General features: G+C 39.8%; 1 protein-coding gene across 1 annotated transcript in view; it reads right to left on the bottom strand.

The window, feature by feature from the left end:
- The window catches only part of LOC123252346 (zinc finger protein 827-like), a 65365-nt gene extending 55034 nt beyond the window's left edge, over window positions 1-10331 (bottom strand). Inside the window, exon 1 of the mRNA XM_044681700.1 lies at window positions 10199-10331. Coding sequence (XP_044537635.1) covers window positions 10199-10331 — 133 coding nt within the window. The remainder of the gene's footprint in view (window positions 1-10198) is intronic.
- Between the last annotated feature and the right edge of the window lie 16175 nt (window positions 10332-26506).

Raw genomic sequence — 26506 nt, 5'->3', positions numbered from 1 at the left:
GGCTCAGAGTTTAGAAAGCCAAGCCACCTGATCCCTAGTGCCTAGCCCTTACCACTCTTGTACCTTAGAACCAAACCAATATTTCATACGGATTCTAAGACAGAAGGCAAAGATTTAAAAAATAGAACAAAACAAAGGCAAAAAGAGCTCCTGACTGAATGGGGGAGAGAACATGAATGTAACTGGGTACAAGTAAGATATTCACAAACTAGATAGAAGGTGATCTTGGAGAAGGAGGCAAGATTGGGAAGAGCTTCCTGCAGACGGTGAGATTTGAGCTGAGGCTTAAAGGGAGCCAGAGGCAGAGGTGAGGAAAGGGACAGTCCATGCAAAAGCTTGGAGCGGGGCTGGAGTGTTCTGTGTGAGTGGGCCAGCATGGCTCCATCACAGAATGCTTGGAGAGGAGGAAAGGTTAGAGGACTTGAAAGGCTTTAGAAAAGGGTCTGGTTATGAAGAGGTTCAAAAATGCCTAACGGAGGAGTTTCTATTTGATCAGAGAGGTAATAGGTAGCCACTGGACTTATGAAGAGGGTGCATGTGGGTGACATGGGTACTTCAAAGAAGATCCCTTTGTCAGTCAAGTGGAGAACAGACCAGAATGGGGAGAGACAGGGAGACTTCAGAGGTTATTGCAACGATCCAGCAGAAGGGTGAAGAGCTCCTGAGTAACGATTGTGTCTATGCCAGTAGAGACAAAAGGATATGTATTGGAGAAATGTTGTGAGGGTAGAAATGACAAATTTAAGCAAAAAATTAGTATATGTGGGTGAGTGAAAGTGAAGCATTAGGGAGAATACCATGTAGATTCTTTTTTTCCCCCTTTTTTGTCTTAAAAGTTTTTTTATAGCTTTTATTGCTATAGTACATCATTTCTAGGAATATTTGTTTCCTGGCCTTTTTTACTTCTGCCCTCAAAATTGGACCCTATCTTTTAAAAAAGAATAATATTTTAGAGAAACTCTTATCTGCGATGTATCCATCGATCATTCAGCTCTACGAGTCCCCCACTGCTTTAGAGAGGATGGAACTAGAGATTACCTTCTGTGGTAAGCTTTTTTGTTTTTGTTTTCAAATCTTCAACTCCTTGGCTAGGAATGCTATATAGTATATAGGCTTCGAGTGGATTGGGAAATTTTAAAACAATTATTTCTCAACAGCCTTTGCGATAACTAGTGATACCATTGCAGGGGACTAAAACCTCATTGAGAAATCATCATTTTTTACTTCTGTACACTCAGAATGTGGGAACATGTGAAACCTGACTCATCTCCTTCCTTCCCTCCATCTACTCCCAACCGTCTTCTTTTTCTTGACTTCCCTCTGTCCACTTCCCTGATAGTGCCACCATGCTCCCAGTCGCCCAGGCTGGAAACTTCAGTGCCATCTTTGGTGCTTCCACCATTTAGTTAAGCAGCTCCATCCTCTTCGTTTTACCTTCAGACTACATTGCACTTGCCACTTCCTTTCCATTTCTATTGCTACTACATAAAGGCAGGTTTTCTTCGTTTTTTGCCTGGACCATTGTTGTAGCCTCCTGCATGGTTTCCCTATTTCTAGTTTCTTGGCCATTGCAATCCCACCTCCACGTAGATGTCAAATTATTCTGGTCTTAAACCCTGTGAACATTCTGTGGCTCCCCATCAAATACTGAACAAAGTACAAGCTCCTTAGATTGCCATTCAAATCCTTCACATAGGGCCTTAAAAATATTTGTTGAAGTGACTTTGGCGAACATCTCACTTCTTTTCAGAAAAATCCAAATCTTGTTTCCATGTGGTCAAATACCTTTCCTCTTTCACATTCCATGTAATTCGTGAAGCGAGAGCTCCTTATATGGCACTTTGACATTGGATTATAGTTCCCAGGACTAGAGAGAAAGAAATAGACTATAGTCTCTAGATCCTGAGTGTGCTCTCTCTCTCTCTCTCTCTCTCTCTCTCTCTCTCTTTCTTTCCCCCTCCCCCCCTCTCAATTTTTAGAAATTGATCAGATCTTTGGAAAGTCTTACCAGCTATTAAACTTGTCCTTGTCATTCCTGGGAAATGTCTGGCAGGTGATTTCAGAAATTGTTGTGGCTGAGCCCTCACTTATAGGAGTTATTCACTGAGGGGAAATTGCTTTATATTATCTCTGCTAGAAAACTGTTACATTCTGTTTAAGGATGTTTTCATTTTCAAATGTAGAGATACAAAGTGGTTTCTCTACATACACAAAGCATGGTTTTATAGCAAAATAATATTTTTGAAAAATCTGTTCTTTTCAACTTTCTTCTAATTGTTATTGGTGCAATGGAAAGAATACTGACTCAAGGGTTGGAGGACCTTGATTCGAATCCTGCCTCTGAAAGTTACTTACTACCTGTGTGTCTTGGCTAGGTCATTCCACCTTCTGGACTTCTGTTTCTTTATCTGTAAAATGAAGGGTTTAGACTAGAGGGTCCCTGATGTAATTTCTAGTTCTAGATCAACAGTCCAATGATGGCTCAAGTATTACTAACGAGGCTCCCCCAAAGTATTCTTCATTTCCCACCAGCTGCTCTGCTTGGTTTTGACTCCGCAAACATCACACCAGAACTAGGTATACTCTCTTCCATTCCCTGCCCCCACATCCCCTACCCCCTGTGAAGAGTGAATCAGGCTTTATTTTTTCTATCGATCAGCAATTTTTAAATTAATCAACCAAAAACTTCTTACACCTCTAGCAATAGATTTACTCCTTGAAGGCAAGATGGTCCTTCTTTTTCTTATTTATATACCCAGAACTTAACACAATGACTAGTACATAGTAGTTACTTAATAAATGTTGATTGATATTATTGACTTTTGTTTCTATTCTGTTGCCCAATGGGGTACCTATGGCGGAATAGAGGTGATCCTGGATTCTTAAAAAATATGCCAGAAGAGTCTAAACTTTGGATGGTCTTAACCCACCCAGCTGATCTCTGCTTGAGAATAAGCCCAGTGATAGAGTGTAATATGTCATTTATTTGAGGATGAAGAGAATCACAGAACCTCAGGGACCACCTCAAGAATCTCCATCTTGGCTAAGCTTAGAGGGGCTCATTGCCAGATAAGAATGGACCACTGTGTGATACGTTTATTTATGTTCAAGTATGGCCTCTGACTGATCCTAGTTGTGTAACTTAAACACTGTCACTAAATTTCTTAGTGCCCTGCAGGCCACTCTAAAACTATATATTACAGATGGGTTGTTGCATCATTAGAAGGAATAGTCGCACTAGGAATTCTTGATTCTGATGAAATAAAAGGTTCTTGAATTTTTGCAGATTATTCTGTCCTCACCATCACCAGATGGGGAAACGGAAGCTCCAAAGGCTCTTAAAGCTTGTAATCAACTCAGTTCTTCTCTTATTTACAGTTCTGCACACTACAACTCTTAAGTCTATACTGGCTATTACTTTTGCAAATCAATTGTCTTACCAAATATGCTTTCAACCCCCTTTCATCATGTGTACTTTTTTTGGTTGGAAACCAACCCATGGCATCCGTGTTCCTTTCAAGTGCTACCAATTTCTCTGGGGACCCATTCTGCCCTACTCAATCTAATAGTTTAAAGCTTCAGCCTTATTATCACAATGCAATGCTGCTAAATCACAGGTGGCATGATTTTGATGCCCCAAACTTCCTTATCAAGGAGAGGTGGCAGCTTCTCTTAAGATGCAGTAGGCCAGTGAAGGGAATTAGACTAGGAACGTCCTGCCCCCCAAAGCTGCCTGAAGAATGGCAGAGAGAAGTTGCTGCAACTTGTTCAGCAATTGCTAGTTCGCAAGACCACTCCGTGTTTGTAATTATAGTATTTCCATTTGGTGGATGTAAAACTAAAGCTTTGCTGAAGTAAACATAATAGGATGAGTGAAAGAGAGGAGCAGGCTCTCACTTAGGTCTTCACTCTCCCTCAAAACACTATGATCAAAGATGAGCTGGATCTCTGTCTGATGTAGGTTCTCCCTCTACATGGGCATAACCCTCTCTTCCTGATAACAGCCTGGACTCACTTGGTTTAGATGCGGGAAAACAGAGTGGACAGGCTTCGATGAAATTAGGAATGTAAGGGTTATGAGTGAGATGACTTAAAAATAAAATCTTAGTTATCTGGGGGCATTTGCTGCCCTGGAAATGAGTAAACCTAGGAGAGAAATGAAAAGAGTTGAGAATATACGTATGCTTTACAACGACAAGGAGTGTAAGAATACAATATATAAAAGAGGAAGGCCTGGCAGAATAAGTTAGCCCTCCCCAGATGGGGACTGAGGCTACTACCTTGTGATTTCCAAACATTCTTCATCAGAATTTATGCATATGAACAAATCTGGCCTTTAAAGCTCCATTCATTCTCAAGATATTGATTTCGTCACGGGCATATGGGCATTGCCAAGACCCTGGAAATGCTACCAGGGGCTTCAGAACAGGTTGCACATTTTTGTATAGTAGCACCTGCTGCATTAAGAGGAGGGCATTGAGGAGGATAAACACTGGCTAGGGCAGCAGGGTAACCTCACCTGAAAGGCAAAGTGCAGAAATTTCAGGACTTTCCCACACCAACCTTCTTTATCATTTCTAGGGAAGTAGTTGCAGTCTCGTGAGCAGAGCTTCTGGGCATGGAGCTGGAAGATCTGATTTCAAGTTCTGCCTCTGATACTTACTTGCTGAGTAAGTCCGGGCAACTTATTTAACCTCTCTGTGTCTTAAGTGACTACCTCAGCCTTACCTATTAAGCCACAAAGAATGACAATCCAGTCATGAAATTAGAGACCCCACCAAGGGATGTACTTGAAAATGTTGATTATTCGTTGTAGTCCCAAGTTTTCTGCCCATGGGTCTTCTAGAATAGCAGAATCACAAAGACAGAAGGGTCCTCAGAGGACATCTGAAGAGGCAGCCAAGAAGGAACTCCTTTCCACAAAGTTTCTGGTCAGTGGTCATCCAGCCTTTACTTTAAGTTCTCTGATAACAGGGTTAGGAAAAGGGGTCTTACTGCTGGATTTTGCCTTTGGATAGCTCTAACTTTATGGTCTAGAAGCAGGAGACTAAACATCTAAATGACTAATAAATCATTGCTCTTCTTTCATTTGGCTATGTAGGTTCCTACCAATACTTCAAGTTAAAGCATTTAAATCCTGTGTTTATTTTTCCTTTTCTTTTGGAAAGTTTATTTTTTTACTTTTATTTTAGAGAGTAAAGTTTGATTTTATTTTCTAATGATTTGAAACTGTGAAAAGCTGGCTCACTACATTTATGGTGATGGATAATTAGGCCACAAAAAGTCAGAACAGAACAGAACAAAAGATTATTTATTAGGACGATAGAGGTCTTGGAATCATAGATGTGGAAGGGACCTAGGAAAGGTCATCAGCCCAACCTCCTCATTTTATAGAAAGAACTAAAGCTACAGAGATTAAATGACTAGACCAAAGTCACATAGGTACTAAGAGTCAGTTTCATGGGCTTTGAATCCATATCCAAAAATTTGGTGTATAGCACTCTTCCCTTTCTACCATTCTGATTACCATAAAAAGATGTTTAGAAAATAATATGCTCCCTTGGGAACATAGTTGCACTGACAACAAATGAAAAAATAAGAGAAAACAAATAAAAACAACAAAACCATGTTCCAGGCAATGGAGGTGCTGTGAAAGGCAGTCAAATGAAGCTTTATAAGCTCTGCTTATCAATTGAGAAGACTCCTGCCGCTTAAGATCTGGGGATGCTATCCTCAGCTAGAAGACACCAGGTCTTGCTGGAGTCCAGCTTTAACTTAGGATAGTTGTAGGATTTGAAAAATGTTTTCAAGAAAGCAGACAGACCCAGATGTTTAGCAGCCCAAAGCAAAGTAGCAGCGACTAGCAATCATGGCTACAAGTGCACTCCAGATGGCAGGCTAGATGTGCCACCAAGTCTACTAATGAGAGTATAGGACACAGATTTATGTTGCTTCCAATCACACACCAGAACTGTCAGCCCTGTCATGGTTTACATTCACGGTCCATCCATACAACTTGGTTCCTCTGCACCTTCAAGAATAATCATTTCAGATGGAAATCAAAGCCAGCATGGAGTAGTCAACAGCAAGGACTTAGGAACTGGAAAGACCTGGATTGGAATCCCACCTCTGACATTTACCAGTTAGTCAAGGAGCCATTCAATGGTCTAGTCATAAAAAGCAAACTATTTACCAAGTCAGAGAGCAAAATATACATGTATGCAGACCATGTGTATTTATATGCATATGTATGCTTGACGTATGTATATCTAGAAATTATTTCACAAATCTAGGAAATGCAAGCTGCATAACTTCTCTCCTGAGAGTAATCAGAAATTGTGTAGATCGTCTTTGAGAGTTGCTTGGAGCAAAAGGGTCAAATGTGTCATCCCCTGGTCACTTGTAGCCCTCAACATTCACGACTGTGGCCCCAAACGGGTTAAAATATAATTGGGAAATGGATAATGAAATAAGTAAAAATTGATACAATAATATTAATTTGTGGTTTTCTAAGTCAATATTCCTCCTGCAGGGATGTTTTTATTTGAGCTCAATATCATTGGCTTTTCAATCAATGGTCCCCTGGCCAATGTAGGTCGGAACCTAACCTAGATATCCCTGACTCTAAGGCTGGCCCTTCTACTCACTATTTATGTACCTTTTAGAAATGAATAGAATAAAATATTACTGTTTCTTAAGAAACACAAATATGAAAGATCTAAAGAAAGAGGAATTCTTTTAAAGATGGACATAAAGTGGGAAAAAAGCAAAACCCAAAGAGGAATATGCACAATAACTCAACAAGGTAAATGAAAACCGTATGAAAGAACAATAAGACTTGGGTCAAATGAAATAGTCATTGTTGTTTGAAATGATTTAAGGCAAAGGATGTGTCCTTTGTTTCCACTAACAGATGGTAAATTACAAAAATGTAAAGTTTGCATGCAACAACTATATCAGACAGTTTTTTTGGAAGACTTGGGGATGGCTATGATGGTGATGTATGCTAAGAGTGACAGATGTGTCGACAAAATGTATCAGTCAAAGAGAAAAAAACTGTGTCATGAGAAGATAAGTTCAGGCATGACCAACAGGTATAAATGAAATGTTACCAACTTCATATTATAACAATTGTTAAGTGTTTTATTCAGATGCTGCAATGAAGGCATGTAAACTACAAATAATAAAATTCACATTTATACGGTACTTTGCAAAGAGATTCATTGAGTATATTGGATTTGATCTATATGGACTGATGTTGATTGAAATAAACAGTTGAAAACACAAGATACAAAAGGAAGCCAATAATATAAACAAAAGACAATCAGCAAAAAAAACAACTGAAAATGGGTGTTATGAAATTATAAAGAACAAGCTTAGACCCAAAGAAGAGATGTGAGAAGATATCTCTTCCTATGCCTTCGTAGAGGTGGGGAGGGATGGGGCAAAGGCCCAGTCTATATTAGAACACTGCATATAATGCCAGATTGTTTTTATATGTTGTTCACTTTTATGGAATTTTCTCCTTTTCCAATTTTTCTTAAAAAAATTTGTTCTAAGGAATGGCTCTCTGGGACTGGGGGGATAAAGAGGGAAAGCTGGGCCTTATGAAAACATCAATATTGATTAAAAAGTATTTTTTAAAAAACCTAAAGGTAACTATAAGTAACTGGATATCATCAATGAGAAGTGTGTGGAAAGGGAGATGGATAGGTTATAAAGCAAGAACAAGGGTTAGCTAAAGGGCAGCCTTTGTGTTCCAGGCATACCAAGGCATGCCAAGAGCTCTAGAGAAAGACTCCCAGGATGTTGTTGATTGTGTCTAATTTGCAGGATTTATTCGAGGACAAGAAAGAGAGGCTGGGGATAGGTTGAGATCTATATTGAATATCTACTTCACGGAGATCAAAGATCCACTGAGTATCAAAGAAAAATAATTGACCTCCATTCTATATCTTAAAAAGTAAATCACTGTAAGAAGAAACAAAGCATTAGTAACTATATGATGAATATATGAAATATTTTCTGTAGCTTTCACGTAGTTGTTCTTTTTGAAAACAATAACCAATATCACACTGTAGAATGAAATCCACTAACTCATTTGGGGCAATAGGATTCATTTTCCAGATATGCTACCCTCCCTTTCCATCTCTCCTCTGCAACCTGTTCAACGAAAGAGCCCATAATAGCTGAAAATTCATTGGTGTGTTTATTAGAGACATTGACATCCTATTTCTTGAAGGATTTCATAGTAAATGACAATTTGGCAATCTTGTCCAGCAGTGCCTTACATTCTCAGGCGCAGTGGTTCAGAAACACTAGAGGAAACCAACTAGCCAGAACACATTGAAACTGTGTACTTTATACTCTCTCTAGGATGGCAGTGGGAATCCAGAGTTGGGCTACTCTGGATTTCATCAGAGCCCTCATCCTCCATTAATTCAACTCATTGGGCAATTTCTTCTGCATTCTTCCCTACAATATTATCATTATTGTCTAGCCTTCTATGTGGCCAGAATATAAGGCAACTCTATCTTCCAGACAAATTTGATGTTCCATGGCCCAGTTGATGTTCCATGACATTCTCTCTCCAGGCTCCTTGCCATTCCACAGGCTATCTCAGTTCATTGAAATGGAATCTTTGACTCTCTCAAAACTAAGCTTGTGATCATTTTCTACACAAAGCTTTTTCTGATCATAGTCTCTTCTCCCAGGAAATCACCTTGCATTCTTTTGTATAGTCTTATCTGTATGTATATCTATCCTTTCTTCCTGTAGAATGAAAGCTCTTTAACAGCAAGGATTTTCTCCTTTTTATTCTATGTTCAGCATCCAGAACAGTGACTAGCACATAGCGAGGACTTCCTAAGCACATGAGGAATGAATGGATCATATTCATTGCCATTATTCTATTGTAGAATTCCTTATCTATTGGGATTTGTTTATTCCAACTTAATCCTGCTTTATTCTGTCTTTGAGATATTTTAGTCATCAAAAGACTTATCCAGAGTCCTTTTGGAAAAGAAATTTCATTCATACTTTGTTTTCATTACTGAAATGATATCATAATTTTAGCATTTATTTCAGTATGAGCAAACATGGCACTTCTTCAAGCCTAGGACATGACCACAGGAAATCGTCATTAATTATAGTCTACACTTACTGGAAATCTGTGATAATGCCCTAGGATGAAGTTTACATTTACATGGTCTGTATAAGGAAATGGTTTGCTTAAGCAACTAGAATTTTAGCAAAAAATCTTTAAACTGCTAAATGGAATTGTTCTAAAAACAGCAGAAGCATTCATTAACATACAAACAAATTAATCCTCTACATAGAGTATGCCCAAAGTCAGTAGATGATTTTTATATATTCTTGCTGGTTTGTCCCTCTTTTATCAATTGACTTTTTTTTGTGGTCGTTGCTGTTGTCATCAGTGGAGTCCTATTTCAATCAGGGGTATCTTTGATTCTCCCTTTCATTTCTATGAACATCTAATCGGCCATTAATCAAGTCTTCCCTTAATGGTGTGTGCCATTCTCATTGCCACCTTCTTCCATCGCCTAAACTTTTGTGATAGCTTCCTACCTCGGCTTCTTGTTTTTTATCTCTTTCTTCTTCATTCTAGTAAGCACACTCCTACCAGACTATCTTCCTAAAATTACATTAAGAGTCTTTATATGTAACTACTCACCACTACCTCCTCACCCCTTCCCCCAGGCAAAGGAACAAAGACACCATGGAAGACACTCAACAGAAAGGATCATCTCTTTTACTTTTCTTTTAACCTGATAAGTGTCTAGGATAATTTGGACAGCCTGGAGAGTTTTAATATTTGCTGAATGCTGAATGATATTCTAAAAGGCCATATTCTGTCTGCCTTAAATCATTAAATGTCCCTGAAAATATATCAGCAGATTCCTTTAGACAATTTCTCTAATTCAGACCTCTCACTGATTCAGAGTGGCATTTGCTTTCATTAGTCCAAAGAGTAAGCTTTCTCTCTATGCCTTAAAACTTTATGAGAGGTACCCACATGATAAAACTTCAAAGTGTCTGCTTAAAAGGGCAATTATAACATTTCCAACTTTAGGTTCCACCTTCCAAGACTTTTTTTATTTGTTAAACAAACCAAAACAAAATGGAACTTGACAACTGTTTCATTTCCTTTTGCTATTTATAGAACTGTAAATATAACCCTCCACTAAGTTATCAAAGAGCAACCGCTGGCAGGTCCCATACAGTTGGAAGGCCTCTTCACTACGTTTGGGTGACACTGTGTCTGTCATCTGAAGATATGCCTCAGGTAGACTCATCACCACTTTGGCCATCAAGTGCTGAACTCTTTTGGCCAGAATAATTCATGGAAAAATCCAAGAGGAATCACCATTAGTGAGTGGCATATCCACACTCCAACTCCCTTGTAACTCTATAATATAAATTCAATACTTAAAAAAATACAGATATGTTGTCAAGACCTTAAACGAAGAGGGATTTACATGAAAAACAAACGAACAAAACCAAATCAGATCAAAACAACAAGAATAACAAGCAACAACAATCTGAATAAATCTTTTATCCCGGAGCAGCAAGGTAGTACAGTGGTTAGAAAAGTGGATCTGAAAGCAGGTAGACCCATCTCCATCAGTTCAAATCTGACCTCAGATCCTTCCTAGCTATGTGACTCTGGACAAGTCGCTTAATCCTGTTTGCCTCAGTTTCCTCAGCTGAAAATGAGCTAGAGAAGGAAATAGCAAACCACTCCAATATTTTTGCCAAGAAAACCCTAAATGGGGTCTTAATATAATTAAAAAATGACTGGATAACAAAAACTTTTATCCAGCTCATAAGCTCAAATCTATCTATTCATCAAGAAAGATGTGGATTCTGTATGGATAACAACAGAAATTCCAATATCCCACATGGAGGTTGAGTTTTAACTTGACTAATAAACACCACCGTCCATTAAATACCACCAAAACAAATACCGATGCAAGCAACGTGTATATGTATATATCATGTGGCCACTGACAATCTGGGTCATAGCACTACTGACAATTTCTAAATGTTATTTTGACATTAGGAAGTCCCAATCCATCAATTTAACAGCAGAGCAATAATCCTCAGGGTGTTGAGGGGAGCTAGCCAATTCGGTACTATGTTGTGGAGCAAATATGGGAGATATCTGAAAAGCTGAAACAGCAACTAAGTAAATATACTTTGGGTCGAAACCTCTATCGCTTCCAATCCCAATGTCTGGAGGAGTGGAGGTATGGCTTTGGGCATACTGGCTGTGACCATGGAGCAACAGCAGGAATGTCGTAGGTGCTTAATAGTGATTTACACAATTTACCTGAATTAAACAGTTGCCTCTTCCTCAATGCTTGGTGAAAAGTAGCACTAGTGACTTCACTAGATATTCTCCTGTACTCCCCGCCTTCCTGCCCATCCCTCTCACCTCACCCTGAACACGTCAGAATGTTCTTTAAGTTTACGTTTTTTTAATTACAAAATAAACACCTCTGGTATCTCTAATGCCAGGCTACTGAAGCACGAGAGACTTGTGAATGCTAGAGACAGAGGCCAGGACTCTTGGGAGGGGAGCAGTCCAGAATTATGATTTTGTCATTCTAGGGCACTCTCCAAGGCAGCTGACTGGCAAATTTCTGTGTAAATTGTAGTCTTAGGAAGTTGCCTGGGACACTGAGAGGTTTATTTATTTGCCTATGGCCACACAGACACTAGGGCAGTTTGCTGGCACCGTGGACAGAGCATGGAGACAGGCCTAGAGTCAGAAGACCCGTGGTCAAACCTGGCCTCAGACACTACCTGTATGACCCTGGGTATGTCATTTAATGTTGTTGGCCTCAGTTTCCTCATCTGTCAAATGAGTTGGAAAAGGAAATGGCAAACCACTGCAGTATCATTGCCAGGAAAACTCCAAATGGAATCATACAGAGTGGGAGATGACTGAAAAGACTGAATAATAAAATTCAACACTGCCAGTATGTGCACAGAGGTAGGCTCCGAACTCACATATTCCTGGCTCCAAGCAAGGTTCTCTACTCTACTATGCTTCATGTTACCCTGGCTCTCAGGCCATGACCATATGAGCTCAGTTAAGGAGACCTAGTAAAAGTACACTTGCCTGGGAGTTGGGATCCTTCAATTCTGCCCGTGGCTCTACCACTTGTCAGCCTCATGGTCTCTGGTAAGGCTCCCAACCTCTCCTGACCTCAGGTTTCTCATTTGGAAAAATGAGGCGCTTAACCTAGTTGAGCTCTCCAAGTCCCTTTTCTAGTTCTAAGAGACTCCCATTCCAAGTAGATGCTTTCAGAAATTTTTGTAGAAGGCTTAGCTAAAGTGGGTACTGCAGGAAAATTCAGGGTTTCCTAGAGCCTTGGTTAGACTTCTAAGTATCCCTTGTTCAGGGAACTCAGCCCTAAATTAGAGGCTTGGGGACCCTACGTCAGCACTCAGATAATGTTCTGGTTGGGTCTCCAGGAGACTTTGCCACTTGCCGTCACTTTATTCATTCCAAAGTGGTTTCCTCTGGAGTCTCCCGAGTCTCAGTTACCCTTCAAGCAGCATAGGGACAACTAGGGCACTAATTACACTCATGGACACATAGAAATGAGGCTTAAAAACAACAATGACAACAACCATAGTCTCTCCTCTTGCTTTCCTGAGCTCCTAGAGAATGAAATGGAGGTATGGGTGCAAGGAAGCCTGCAGAAGAGAACCACTGATGGCTAGAAAGTGTTGTCATCCTTAGACAGTTAGGGCAATGGTCCTGAAGCTTAATATGAAAACAGTGACTCTGAGCAAGTCTCTTAAATAACTTCTTTGTGCCTCAGGTTCCTAATCTGCAAAATGAAAGGGTTATTAGACCATATGACCAGATGACCTCTAAGGTCTGTTTGAGTTCTGCACCTGATGCTATCATCCCTTGCTTTTTCTGAGAGGTCCCATGGCAGAGTGGGTAGGGGGCTGCTCTCAGAATCAGGAAGTGTTGGGCTCTAAGTCTTGTCCAACACCTTAGTGCCCCCCGTGCAACTGTCAAAAAATTGAAATTACAAATGAGTTATGGAACTGTGTTGATGACAGAAGCTCTTCACATCAAGGAAATCATCCACAAAAAAGAAATGATTTCCATTGCCCATTCATACACATGGAGCCATCCATTTGTTATAGAGGTTTTGATCTGCTAAAAAGGGGATACCATCAGCTAGTTTTTGCTTTATTTCAGAAAGAGCAAATCAAGAGGAAGGAATGGACAGAGAATGGTTCCAATCTTATTCTCCCTACTGAAAAACCTTCCATTGTCCCTATTGCCTATCAAATGAATTGCAAACTCCCCAGTTTGGCATTCAAGGCCCTTTATAATATGATGCCAATCTCTCTTGCCAGCCTTGTCGTCCACCAAGAGGTTTACATTGCTCCCAGCCAGACTGAACTTACTGTTTTTCAAATCCGCGGGACACTCTCCCACTTGAGCCTGAATAAAGGATCAGTTCTCTCTGGAATGTGCTGTCCCACCATCTCTACTTGTGAAATCCTAATTATTCTTCAAGGACCAGCTCATCAAGTGTTACTCTCTTTAGGAGACCTTTGTCAAATGTGATCTCTCCCTGCTAAATCCCCTAACCAAAGACCTTGGCCTGTACTTCTCTTACACCGCCAGTCACCCTCTGTCTGTACGGTAGTTAGTTATCTCTATACAGCATGCACTGGATGGATGTCAAGACCCTTGAGTAGAGACTCATTTCTGTGCCCTCTTCTCCTAATGCTTCAAAAAGCAGGTGTCCAAGATATATTTGATAAGATGATGTGGATCATGAATCTCCTGGAATCCAATAGAATGAAAGCCCTTTCAGAGTAGAGTCTGGTTGGTTTTTGTTCAGATTATCTCCAGCACCTAGGATAGTGCATGGGTCTTAGTAAATAATTTTTTTTTAAAACCCTGATCATCCGTCTTAGAATTTATTCTAATATCGGTTCCAAGATAAGGGCTAGGAAATTGAGATTAAGTGACTTGCCCATAGTCACACAGCTAGATAGTGTCTGGGGTCAGATTTGAATCCAGAACCTCCCATCTCCAAGTCTGGTGCTCTACCCACTGAGCCATCTAGCTGCCCTGAATCATTGTTTAATAAATATTTGTACTGAATTGAAGTTGTGATGATGTAGTGAAGAGAGTGGAGCCAGGAAGTGAGTAGATCTCATGGCTGAGAAGGGAGGAAAGAGGTCATGAGAATGGTGGGACAGAAAGGCAATGACCACCTGTTGAGCAGCCTTGAAAGCCATTTCCTTTCCACAGGAGCTCAGCAATCCACCCAAAGCCATCTCGATGTAAAAATGCCCTTCTCTGCTTCAGGGTGAGCTATCTTCAAGGAAAGAGGAATTCATTCCATAAAGGAATGAAAATGAATCACTCGGAAAAGAAAAAGGAGAGCTGACATTTCCTGACTTTTGTTTCATTAAGTTTTGGAGAGTATTTGTATTCAGTTTCTTTTGTGTGAGCCATCGTGTTTTGTTTTGAATCTGACTTAAAGGAGCAAAACCCAAACCAAAAAAACCAAGTGGACTCTCTCAGATGAAAATAGTTGATAATCCACACCCTGCAGAAATCATTTCCCAAACAAATAACAGAAGCAAAGGTAACACTGTTTCCATACCTGGGACTGATGTTCCCGAGTGGAGCACAGACTCGCTGGGCAGCAGATCTTTTGAATTGGAGGTGAATGGTGATTGTCTAAATGAATCTTCCGAAAAGAAAGGGCTGAGAGGGGGGAAAAAAAGTAAGCTTTTGTAAATGGAGGTTGCTTCCCAATGCAAACGTGGCCCCAGATACACACATAAACTTTGGTCAATGGGTTTTGAGGAGATGGCATTCCAAAGGGTGCAGGAGAACTGGATTCTGGGACAGATCAATGACTGAAGCAAGTTCCATCAGTCAGATAGATACCTTTTGTGTATTTCCTCAAGTAATTTTTATGACATTAGTAAATATAGTGTAACCCAAGTCCCAAAGTCCAGTGGTACGAGACTCTCCTCGTTGGTGGAGATCAATGCCCTGTACCTACACGAGGGGCTGGGTGGAAACTATGAGCCTGGGAGAGAGGAGAACTCCAGGTTTTTCAGTCTCCTCAAGTCTCTTTGGTCTCTTCAGATGTCTTCAATTTCTGGAATATCTTCAGATATTTTGAGTTTTATTTGGGTTCTGCAGTCACTTCAGCCACTTCGGGCTTTTTAGCTTTGAGAGCAAAGATGAATGATATCAACCCCATTTCAGATTGCTAAAGGGAGAATAAGACTCTGGGAAGAAGCTGATGAGACTTGAGGAAACTGAAGAGACTGGATTTTTCACCAATTCCACCACAGCCCTCAGCAGGCAGGTGTATTTATCTCCACCAATGAGGAGAAAGTCCCATACCAACAGACTGTGTGATTGGGATTACAACAGGAAATGTCTACCTTAAAGTGTCTTCTTTAGCATGATATGCTAAGACACATGCTGGGATCATTTGTTTCTCTTTCGTGCAAAGAATTCCATCTTTCCTTTGCTTTTAAAGGACCCACACTATTTTTCCCCCGGTGGTGATGGATTTGTCCCGATTCCCCCAAGCTGGCACCTGATCTCTCTTATGACCAACAGCACTCCTATGAAAGATGGCTGCGTCGAGTCAAGGGTAGAATGTGTGGCCTTGGATCTGAACTGGTCCTTATGGAGTCTGCAACTATATAGCTCTAGCCTCTTTAGTAGCACATTCTGAATAGCTGAACTGGTCACAGCTAATAGAAAAGAGTGAGATCCTCTTCCCTCCCCCCCCCCTTAAACCCTTACCTTCTGTTCAATCAATCTAGAATCAATACTCTGTATTGGTTCCAAGGCAGAAGAGAGGTAAGGGTTAGGCAATAGGGGTTAAGTGACTTGCCCAGGGTCACCCAGCTAGGAAGTACCTGAGGTCAGATTTGAACCCAGGACCTCTCATCTCTTGGCCTGGCTCTCCATCTACTGAGCCACCCAGCTGCGCCCATGAGATCCTCTTTTATGAGAGGATTTTTATATAACTTTGTCTTAAACCTCATTTGAGCCAAGACAACCTTGAATTTATTACTGGGCTCAGAAGATATTATTTTTAAACATGTCACATAGTTTCCAGCTAGCACAAGAGGACAGCAAAGGTGGAAATAGGAGGTGAGAAGTCAAATTTAAGTTAGTTTTTAAAATGGGGCGGGAGGGAAAGGAGGGAAGAAAGCCATGATGCCATCAATAAAGGAATCTGCTGGGATGAAACATTTCTTTCTATACAGATTGGCAACTCATCTACCATTTGTATTCTTCAAGAATTACCTGGGACGACAGAGAGAGTAAGTGATTTGTTCAGGATCACATGGAGACTGAGTCAGATACTATGAGTCAGGGCTGTGGAGAGAAGATAGCTCTTCCAAAGCTGGCCAAATGACCGTTCCCCACACCCCTTCCCTCCCAATCATGTTGCCCTTTCAGTGTGTACCGAGTCATTTGAGGATGAAACGGAGTACTATTAATATATAAAATGTAAAATGCTATTTTTAAAAGGTTGAACTAAAAGGCTGGACATCAGGTATATTTACAAATTCTGATTGGTTAGACAATTCATTTCTAAGTGTATGTAGACTGACAGACAGACAGATAGATAGATAGAAGGACTTCCTTATTTTAAGGAGATCCTAAACAATTATGTGGCTGTCTTTCCTGTAGGGCAGTAAAGCATATCATTTCATTTTAGAAAATGTGGAGAGAAGGATTCTTTGGAATAAGAAAGGAGCAATATTTCTCCCTACATGTGACAAATATACATTTGGTAGAGATGATTTTAGAAGAAAATAGATAAAAAAAACAACCCACGTGGCTTTCAAAGGGCCATGAGACTATAGTTATGATATGGCTTTATTATTCCTTGTGAAGAATAAGAATTTTCCAGCTAGAAGATGCCACCCAGATAATGTGGCACAAACCCCTCATTTCACTGATGAGGATGCCACAGCCTAAGGGCTTAAGTAACCTACCTGAGGCCACCTGTCTAGTTTATAGTTCTTTCCACAAAACCCCACTGCCGCCTTTGAGAGAGATCTGCACCTGCAGACTCTGTGAGTACAGAGTAATAAAGTGTCCTCCTAAGCTTCTGAGTGGGCAGTTACCGGAGGATTACAAATTGCTAGCCCTCACGCATGGCTGGCCACTCACCAGGTAGCTGACAAATGTTAGCCATTACTCCTCCCAGCATCCCCTGGGGGTAAGAATTAAACCTCATTCTGATAGAGGGAGGAGAGAATAGAACTGGTGTCGAAAAGTATGGCGGCATCTTCTTTTGGAACAGAACAGGACTAATATGGAACCTCTGGCTCACCAAGGGATAGATTAGAATTATAACATTTCTTACCTCGACTCAACCTTTCAGGAAAGACTAGAGGCATGGTAAAAGCTAAAATTCAATTGTCAAAAACAAGGATTAAAAAAAAAAGCTCAGAAATTAAAGTTGCTGATGACCCAAAAGGAAGTAGTAGGTAAAGAGGGGCAGTTTGGTGACTCAGTGGAAAGAGTGCCAGGCCTGGGGATGGGAGGTCCTGGATTCAAATCTGACCTTAGATACTTTTTAGTAATGTAACTGTGGGCAAGTCATTAACCCCAAATGCCTAGACCTTACTGCTCTTCTTTCTTGGAACTATTATCTATTCTGAAACAGAGGGTAAGAGTTTAAGAAAGGGAAGTAAATAGGTTTATAAGTAATATCTGAGAAAGGATTTAAAATTTTTATATCATGGCTTAAAATAAAAGTCTGATGGGCTCTAGGCCAATGATTAACCTAATAATGGCTGGTAAAAAAAAATTTGGACTATTACAAATATAATCAAATAGGGGCTTTCTGGTCAAGGAAGGCAGAGGATGAAACCCAACTCAGTCTATCTATCAAGCTAAGTACTAGAGAGAATAGCTATAATATAGGATAAAGAGTAGCGGTAGAGATACTCGGACATTCATGAGGGACAAAATACAAAAAAGAAAGTGGCAATAAATGCTGTGGCTCAACATGTCTGTAGAGAAAAACAAAAAGATTGGAGGATAGATACTAAAGTAAAGAGACTAATTTGAACTCATGAGTATTTTGGACATTTGGTGCATTGGGACCCATGACTTCTAAAACATAAGAGTGTGTGTGTGTGTGTGTGTGTGCAGATGCACACATGTGTGAGCATGTGTATGCACACATACATATATACCCTGTTGAAAAAAATGACCAGATAGCTAAAGGAAAGGGCAGCATGTGTATAGAATAGCACTATTTAATAACATATTCTCATGGAAGGAAATTGAGGAATCCAGGAGACAATACATGGTGGGCAGCATTTAAGTGAGGATTAATTAAATTAAATAGAAAGTATAGTCATTGAGGGTATACTACAGACCATCTGTCCAGAAAGAGGCTGTAGATGAAGAGTTGCAGAACCAGAGAATGAAGCTCAATGCAGAGATGTGGATGTAGTGGATGTAGTAGATGAAGAACTATAAAATTTCAGTTATCTGCTAGAGTATGTTTGACCCAAATCAGAGGAGTTAATGTTTCTTGAGTTGTCTTAACAATTTTTTGTTCAACTTCAAAAAGTGGAAGGGTCAATGAAAGAGGAGAAATGACATAATGAAATTGTTTCTCAGAAAAATGAAGAAATAGGTGCTGCAATTTGTGATAAAAGTGAGAAAAACTAGATATAATCTGACAGTGTTTCCCACCTCCAAAAAAAGTTAGCCCTAGAGAGATGGGAAACTTCAAAAATCAAATTCTGAATACACAAACAATTTTGATGATCAGGGAAAGGAATACATGTCTAGAGAAAATGATATGATAAAACAGGAAACTAATAGAGGCAATGTAGGACCAAGGAAAGCAAATGAATCTGGAGTCAGAGGGCTTATGTTTCTAATTCACACGATACCTATTATGTGGCTGACTTTAGGTATGTCGCTTAAACTTTCTAGGCCTCAATTTCCTCATATGGAAAATAAAAGAATTATAGTAGATGACTTCTGAGGAACTTTCCAACCCTAGATCAATGGACGGTAATCAATTTATATTTTAAAAGATACAGAATATGGCCGATTACATAAGCCAGAAGCCAGCGTGCATAAAAGAACTGAAAGCTTCAAGATCTAGAAAGAGGGTGATGATACTTTGCTCCATACATTACTTTGGTAAGATCACATTTAGACTTCTGAATTTGGTTCTGATGGGATATTTATGGAGGGACACAGTTAAATTATAGACTATCCAGGAGGGCAACCAACCAGTATGTCAAAAGGAAGAGAATTTGGAACTCAAAAAAAAATTAGTGTCCTGGTGCAGCTACAAGTTGGCTTGGATAACTACACAAGTTAGCAAGCTAAAAATTAAATCTAAAGTTGCTGGAAGAGAACATTCACATTACATCTGGAGGCTGCTTCTTCAAAACTACCTTCGAGGAAGCCTTTTTGGATCTTTGTTAGCAATGTTCTCTCACCACTCAAATTTTCATATGCATCCTTAGCTGTGGACATGGTATTTTGCCCAGGAAGAGCCCATGCTTCTTGAAGATGGGACATTTTTTTTTCTGGTCATTATGGTCCCAGTGCCCTGTGGATTATAGGCATTTAGTAAATGCTCATTGGAATGCATTAACTTGAACTTTGCTTCCTCAGAAAATTTCAGATATATCCCTAGTAATCAATTCCTGGGATCCAAGCATTCTAGAATAGCATATTTCTGGCCCAGTCCCTAAATTAAGGCTAAATCCAAACCTGGACAGAGTGATATGCAGTCATTGATTCTGTAGGTGGAGATAGTAATATCCAAGGCATTGAGATAAGTACACAAGAGTGAAGATGTCACTGGGTCTATTTAATCTTCTAGCTCAGCACGAACGCCAAATCGTTTTCATAGCCTCAAAAGTAGGTAGATATTGAAATATTAAGACAAAGACCTTCCATGCTAGAACCCTAGCTCAGGACAGGTAAGAGGGTAGAGAAGATCCTCCTTACCCCCATGCCACATTTCTGAGATGCTATCACTTATACTCATTTGATGAGGGCATGGTAGGGTTAAATCCAAAAGAACTTTGGTTATCCTCATCTATTTTCATATTTTTAGAGATCAGAAGAAGCTAACTTTACAATTCTAATATTAGATTGGCAATATCAAGCAATTTAATTTTTAAGATGATGGAGCAACACTTCTTAAGCCCATCTCCTTTTCACCTAAAACATGTTTGTGTCTGATCTACAGCACTATCCACTCTGGTCCAGCCTTCAGATTGCATTTACTGGAAGCAGTTATAACTAGAACTTTTGCACCTGGAGCAAACAGCACATATTGTATCCAGACCAAGGTGCAGAGGGAAGATGCCAGCAGAGTGGTGCAAGGTTACTGCTAAGTCTCTCCATTGTGCGGTTGGGGGAAAAGGTGATGGCCTGGGAGGGGAGGATCTCACCCCTATATAGTCCCTGGTTTCTTCCCATTTTGACTATTTATTTTTGTTAACCAAGTGGCAACTTCTGTCGTTTTATGGTGTTGAAGGACTGTGGATGCTATTAGACTCCTTTAAATTCAGTGCCCTGGGCAAAGACCAAGTCACTCCACCTAACTACACAGAAGTCCTAGTGAAGTAATCCTTATATTCAGATCTTCATAGTGGAGACAAATAGAGAAGTACTAGGGGCTGCCTAAACAACAAGGTCAGACCAGTGAAAGAATCATTGAAATAAACACATAGGCATACACCAATGGACCATGTTCTTCAAGAACTACAGTATTTCCCTGTGGGATTCAGCTTACTCTACCAACAGGCAAATTCATCCTAATATCATTAAAGGGAAGATTATCCATTGTCCTTGTCCTTTTACCCTTTAACTTCCTTTTTGCTGGTCATTTTCTTGTTGAAAGGAATTGCTTCCTGAATGTGAGCAGAGAAGAAGAAAAAGGTAAAGAGTAAATCTGTCAATTGGACTATGCATTAGTAGCTTTAGTATAAAGTTTGAGAGTTAGGGGGACAATTCTTGTGCTGATGTTTTTTATAACTGGGAGCTTTCACTCTTATTCTAGCAATAGATCTTTGTAAATAAAATCAACACTCAACATCACAGGTTTACCTTGATCCTGGATTAGGCTGCCAGTATGACTCAGTTAAATGGCATAACATTCTACTATTCAATAATTGTCTCTCTCTTCTCTTCCTCTGTCTCTGTTTCTCTCTACCTCTTCTTTTTTTGTCAGTCAGTTTTATGTAACATAGATTTAATCATCTTCTGTTACTAAAAATGTAGAGAGATTACTTGATGGGCTTGTTTAATTTTCTTGTACAGAAGATAGTTCTAAAATATTGATGGGAAATCCTTCTACATTTGCCTGGAAAAATCTTGGTCATCACAGTACTGATTACAAGGTCAGTAGATCTCAGTGATGTAAACGGAAAAGATTTACTATAATAAATAATAAAATAGTTCATAATAGATCATAGCAAAATGAACCACTATTTAGTGCCAAATGCCAAATAGGGCACAAAATTATTAACATTTAAATGCCAATATGGATGTTAGTTTCTTGTAGGGCAACCCAACCACTTATCTAAGATGCCCTCTCCTTCCAAATGAAATACTACCATTCAACAAATATTCATCAAATATACTCCACTTGGTGACAGGGAGAAGGGAGTATAAAATTTAGAGGTGATCTGATGCCTGCTCTCATAAAATTTATAGACAAGTTGGGGGACATGACGCAAATGTAAAGAAAAGCGGGTCAAAAATTAAGAACACCAAAAAAGAAGCTCTACTACATTCTATACTCTAAATTCTACTATATACTATATGTAGCCAAGTTCCATCACTTTTTAAGGGTCAAATCTGAACAAAAGACTTTTCTTTCCATCTTAAAGATCACAATCTTCTATAAAATTCTAGTCTGATGGCCATGAGGGAAGACAGACAAAAAGTATGTGAAACTATTTTTTTGTATTTTTCCATTTATTTCTCAATAAATAGTTTAGATTTAAGGAGTGGTAGTGACCAAAGGCTTATTTTATGTTTAGAAATAACACAATTACATATTATGAAGCTCTTCTTAAGGAAGAAGGTTGGAAGGCTCCTTTGAACATGTTGAACATCAGATACAACAAAATATGAAACTGAGTATATCTTAATTGATAGAAAATACTATTATTGATGTGAGATTCATAGAAGAATCAGTTGTCTGGGTGCAGTTAGATCATTAAATAGAGCAAAATTCAAAATCAATATTAAAATAGGAGAGACTAGAAGAAGACACTGTGGATAATTGCAACTGTAATATCCAACCTATTAAAATAAACCATTGATATTGAAAAATAGGAAACAGAAAAAGACATAAATATTGACTTTGATCATCACCTTTTCCTATAAAAGTTCAATCACTGTAAACAAGCATCATGACAAATGATCCTCATGCCCAAGGGAATTCAGAGGTAACAAGAATTTAGAATACAAACTCAAACATTAAGGAGACTGATAGAGAAAAATTATGAGCAACATCATCTCATTAAAACAATAAAAAAATAGTAGAGGAAAAAGCAAACCTACAGTCAACTTGGCATGAGTTCCAACTAAGATAACATTAACTCAAGAGCATCCATAAATGAAAATGGAAGGAGGACAGCAAATAAGTTGTAGTACCAACCCAATGATTTCTACTTGCAAGCTGTTATCTAAGAACATCCAGGAAATATGATCACAAAAGGAGGCAGAACTCAGGGTAATGTTACACAATCCCAAGTGTACTGGGACCCATAGCATAGGAAAGATATAGAGGAAAGCCTCTGGTATGTTGGATAGAAGTGGAGAATCTTTGAGAACATAAAAAAGGATCACATAAAAGGTATGGATCACTAGCAAACTGCATGGATGAGATTACAGGTCTCCTGAGGCATTTAAGTGTAACGATAATAACTGTAACAAGACTGATTACCCCAGGGTTGGGGAAGGACAGAGATACAGGTTTAAAATAGCAAAATGGGATAGGAACTCAGGTAGGGGGAGCAAAATTAAACTTGCGTTGTAATACATTTTTATTTAGCACTACCATGGTCCAGAATGAAGTACAAGTCTGTTGCAAATAAAAGCTCAAGATGAGTGGTTTCTACTGTCTTTTAAAGCAAATCATCCAGAAGTGATACACTGGTGTCTGACTATTTTATCTCCCAAGCCCACTTTCTCCTTTTCCATAGTAAGTGGAAAATTGGAAAATGATCTCTCTCATCTGGTGGGAGTAGCTGATATCTGTCCATTTTAAACACATATACCAAATCATATAGCTCAACAGGGCCTCTCATATATTTCAAATAGCCAGACAAAATACAGGGACAGGAAAGGTTGCTTTACAGTATTAATTTAGGGAAGATTGTGGGCTTTTTTTCCTCCCCTTAAAGAAGGGGAGGAAAAAAAGCTGATATAGCTATGCCTGTTTTTCCAAATAGGAACTGGAAGCCCCCAGCTGATGGTGGGAATATTCTGCCCATCCCTTATCAACAAAAGCTTCTTCCCTTCTAGCTCCTTTCAACCTTTATCCAAATAATAGCTCAGGTTAGGTAAGATGATGATAATTTCAGTCCCGAGTGAAATAAAAAGAAAGAGGACACTACGGTCACTTTACTTTCCAATATTGAGGAGATGTTGACACCTTACTGTTGGAGGAAAAAGGAGCTCTCTTTAGGAGCTCTTTTGTGGGAGGGAAGAGGGTCACAGAATAAGAGAGACTAAGGGGGAAAAAAAGGATCACTAGGAATTAGCACTGGACAATAGAGTGCTGGTATTGCCTTATAAATAATGAAACAGTTTCCTCTACATGTATGGTACCTTGGGGATCACAAAGCATTTCCCCAAGGTTCTCATTTGAGCCTTACAGTAACCTCATGAGGTTGGGAAGGCAAGAGTTGAGGGGGACTGGGTCTAGCGTTTCAACAGTGTCAGGAACTCTCAGTGTGGAAACTCCCTCCCACTTATGTAGATGGGCATTGGCTCTGCAACTTATCTAGACATTGAGTTGATCATCCAGGGTCACCTTGCCATTGTGTATCAGAGGAAATAGACTTTAGTTTAGTCACATAGCCATTTTATAGAAATGGAAACTGAGTCTCAAAAAATAAGTGATTTAAGGACCCATCTAAAGAAGTTCCTTAAGTGTCTAAAAATCTATTTTTTTTTCTTAACCAGCAGTGTTTGATTTGGAAGCCTTTAAAGAAATAGAGACAGTGGTGACTCAAATGTTAATTAATCATGAGCAATTGGGAAATCCTAGCTTGGAGCTTTTATCTCTGGCTTGATCCAGGATTGGAGTTGGGGGTGGGGGTTGGGGAGGGGAGCTCTAGTTGGTGGTATCTTGAAATACCACTTGAGGGCAGACTTCCATCAACCTGCAGCCAGTATTGAGACCATGTTTTTCTTCCTTAATTTTTGGAAGGTATCTAAGAGGAAAGGGGGAAGAAGGAGGACTTTTTTTTCTGCTCCCTCTGATGTGGGTGGACACTCATCTAGTGTGTGCATTTTTGTTTTTAAAGAAAATAAGACATTTAAAAAATAAACTTAATTTGTATTTATGGACAAGGAGCATGGAGCCTCCAAGTCGTTCTCAGAACCCATGGCCCCAGGCGTGGCAACTGAGCAGCAACGCCCACTGCTTCCTGCTTGGGCACCACTGCAGACACCTCCAGCCCAGAGCCTGGCAAAGGGAGGGGCTCCGGGATGCTTACGGGGCAAGGGCAGGTGGAAGGATCTGGGGGCCCGGGCAAGGGGGTAGGGATGAAATCAACTGGAATTCTGGTTTTAAAGTCTTATGAATGATTTTCCTGTTTTCAAATACTCCAGGCTATTCAGGGGCACTGGCCCTTTTTGAGGACACCTTTGAGAGCCTGTAACCCAAGGCAAGTTTTTATAAAAGGCAGGATGCAGGAATAAATGTATTTAAATCCTGTTATCAGCCACCCCAGTTCCAGCTTCAGAAGGCAAAAAAGCTGGGGGAAGGGAGGGAGTTTTTCTGCTCTTCTCATGTCAAGAGGGAGCGAGGTGCCAAGGAACAGGATATGTCGGTATACATTTTGGCAATCTTTTCCATTTATTTTTTTTTTAAAGTAAGGTCGCCTTACACTTGAGGTTTTCTTCTAGTGGGGCCAATACGGTACAAGCTAAAACAAAAACTTTTCAAGAAACAGATACCTTTCCCTACAACTCTAGCATTTACCCATTGTGGAACCAGGAAACTTTTCAGGACAGGGAACACAATCCAAAGCTTTATCAAGCGCGGCATTGTGAGGAGGCCAGGGTGTGTAGAGGCCGTGCCAACTGCAGGCCCAAGTAAGTGAATCCAGCAGGCCCGGATACATTAAAGGTCAGGCTCCTAGACTGACAGACCTGGATCTCGGATGGAATCGGACTTTCCCGGACAATGGGGCCAGTGAGCTTGCCGAGGGGTCTGAGCACAGATCAGGGAGGCTCCTGGTCATTTGGGAGCTCGATGAAAATGCCAGTGAACCTGGCCATTGCTTCCCTAAATCTTCTCACTTTCCTTTTACCTACCTCCTCTCCACGCACAGCTCTTTTACCCTGCCACAGAGGTCACAGCCTTACTGTTTATTGAATTTTCAGCAGATTAAGAACCCCAGAGACATTTTTTTCAGAGAAAACCACTGCTAGGAAAATAGAATCAAAGCCAGTACTTACCTGTAACACTTATTTGTAGGCCTGTGAAGGCCTACAAATTTGCCTCTTTCAACTATGTGGGTTAGGTTAAAAAAGAACAAACAAAAAAAAAAGATAATCTCTTCAAACTGGAGAACTAAGGAAAGCAAGAAGATAATTTTGAGCCGTGTGTGTGTGTGTGTGTGTGTGTGTGTGTGTGTGTGTGTGTGTGTGTGTGTTGGAGGGAGGGAGACAGAGGAAAAGTGGAATAAAGGGGAAAAATGCCAATTCTATTACAACATCCTTAAAAGAAGGAGTTTGGAGTTTCCACCAGGGTTCTAACAGGACCTGGTAACTTTCGAAAGTGATTTTCTGACTTGGGTATTCTAGACGGGTGCCTGAAACCAGAAGAGGAGCAGCGGGGAGAGATAACCTCTTAATTCTTCAGATATTCTAGACTAGAGTATAGGAATATATAGTATATATTTATATATAATATATATATATACACACACACACACATACACACATATATATATATATATATATATATATATTCTAGAGTTATGTGCCTGGCACATAGTAGGCACTTCATAAATACTTGCAGGGTTGGATTGGCTGATATAAAAAGAGGAGTAAGTCAGATAGGATCCATTGGCAAAGAGGATTTTAAGGCTAAAGGTATAAGAAAATGGAAGTGTGACTTAAGAGGCTAAGTTTGAACTGTTGGAAAGGGCCAGCACTTGCAAATGGCAAATGGAAGGTGTCCCAGTATGTTTTTTTTTTTTA

The sequence above is a fragment of the Gracilinanus agilis genome, chromosome 6 (genome assembly GCF_016433145.1).
Source record: "Gracilinanus agilis isolate LMUSP501 chromosome 6, AgileGrace, whole genome shotgun sequence".
Classification (NCBI taxonomy): domain Eukaryota; kingdom Metazoa; phylum Chordata; class Mammalia; order Didelphimorphia; family Didelphidae; genus Gracilinanus; species Gracilinanus agilis.
This window is presented reverse-complemented; position numbering and strand designations above follow the sequence as displayed.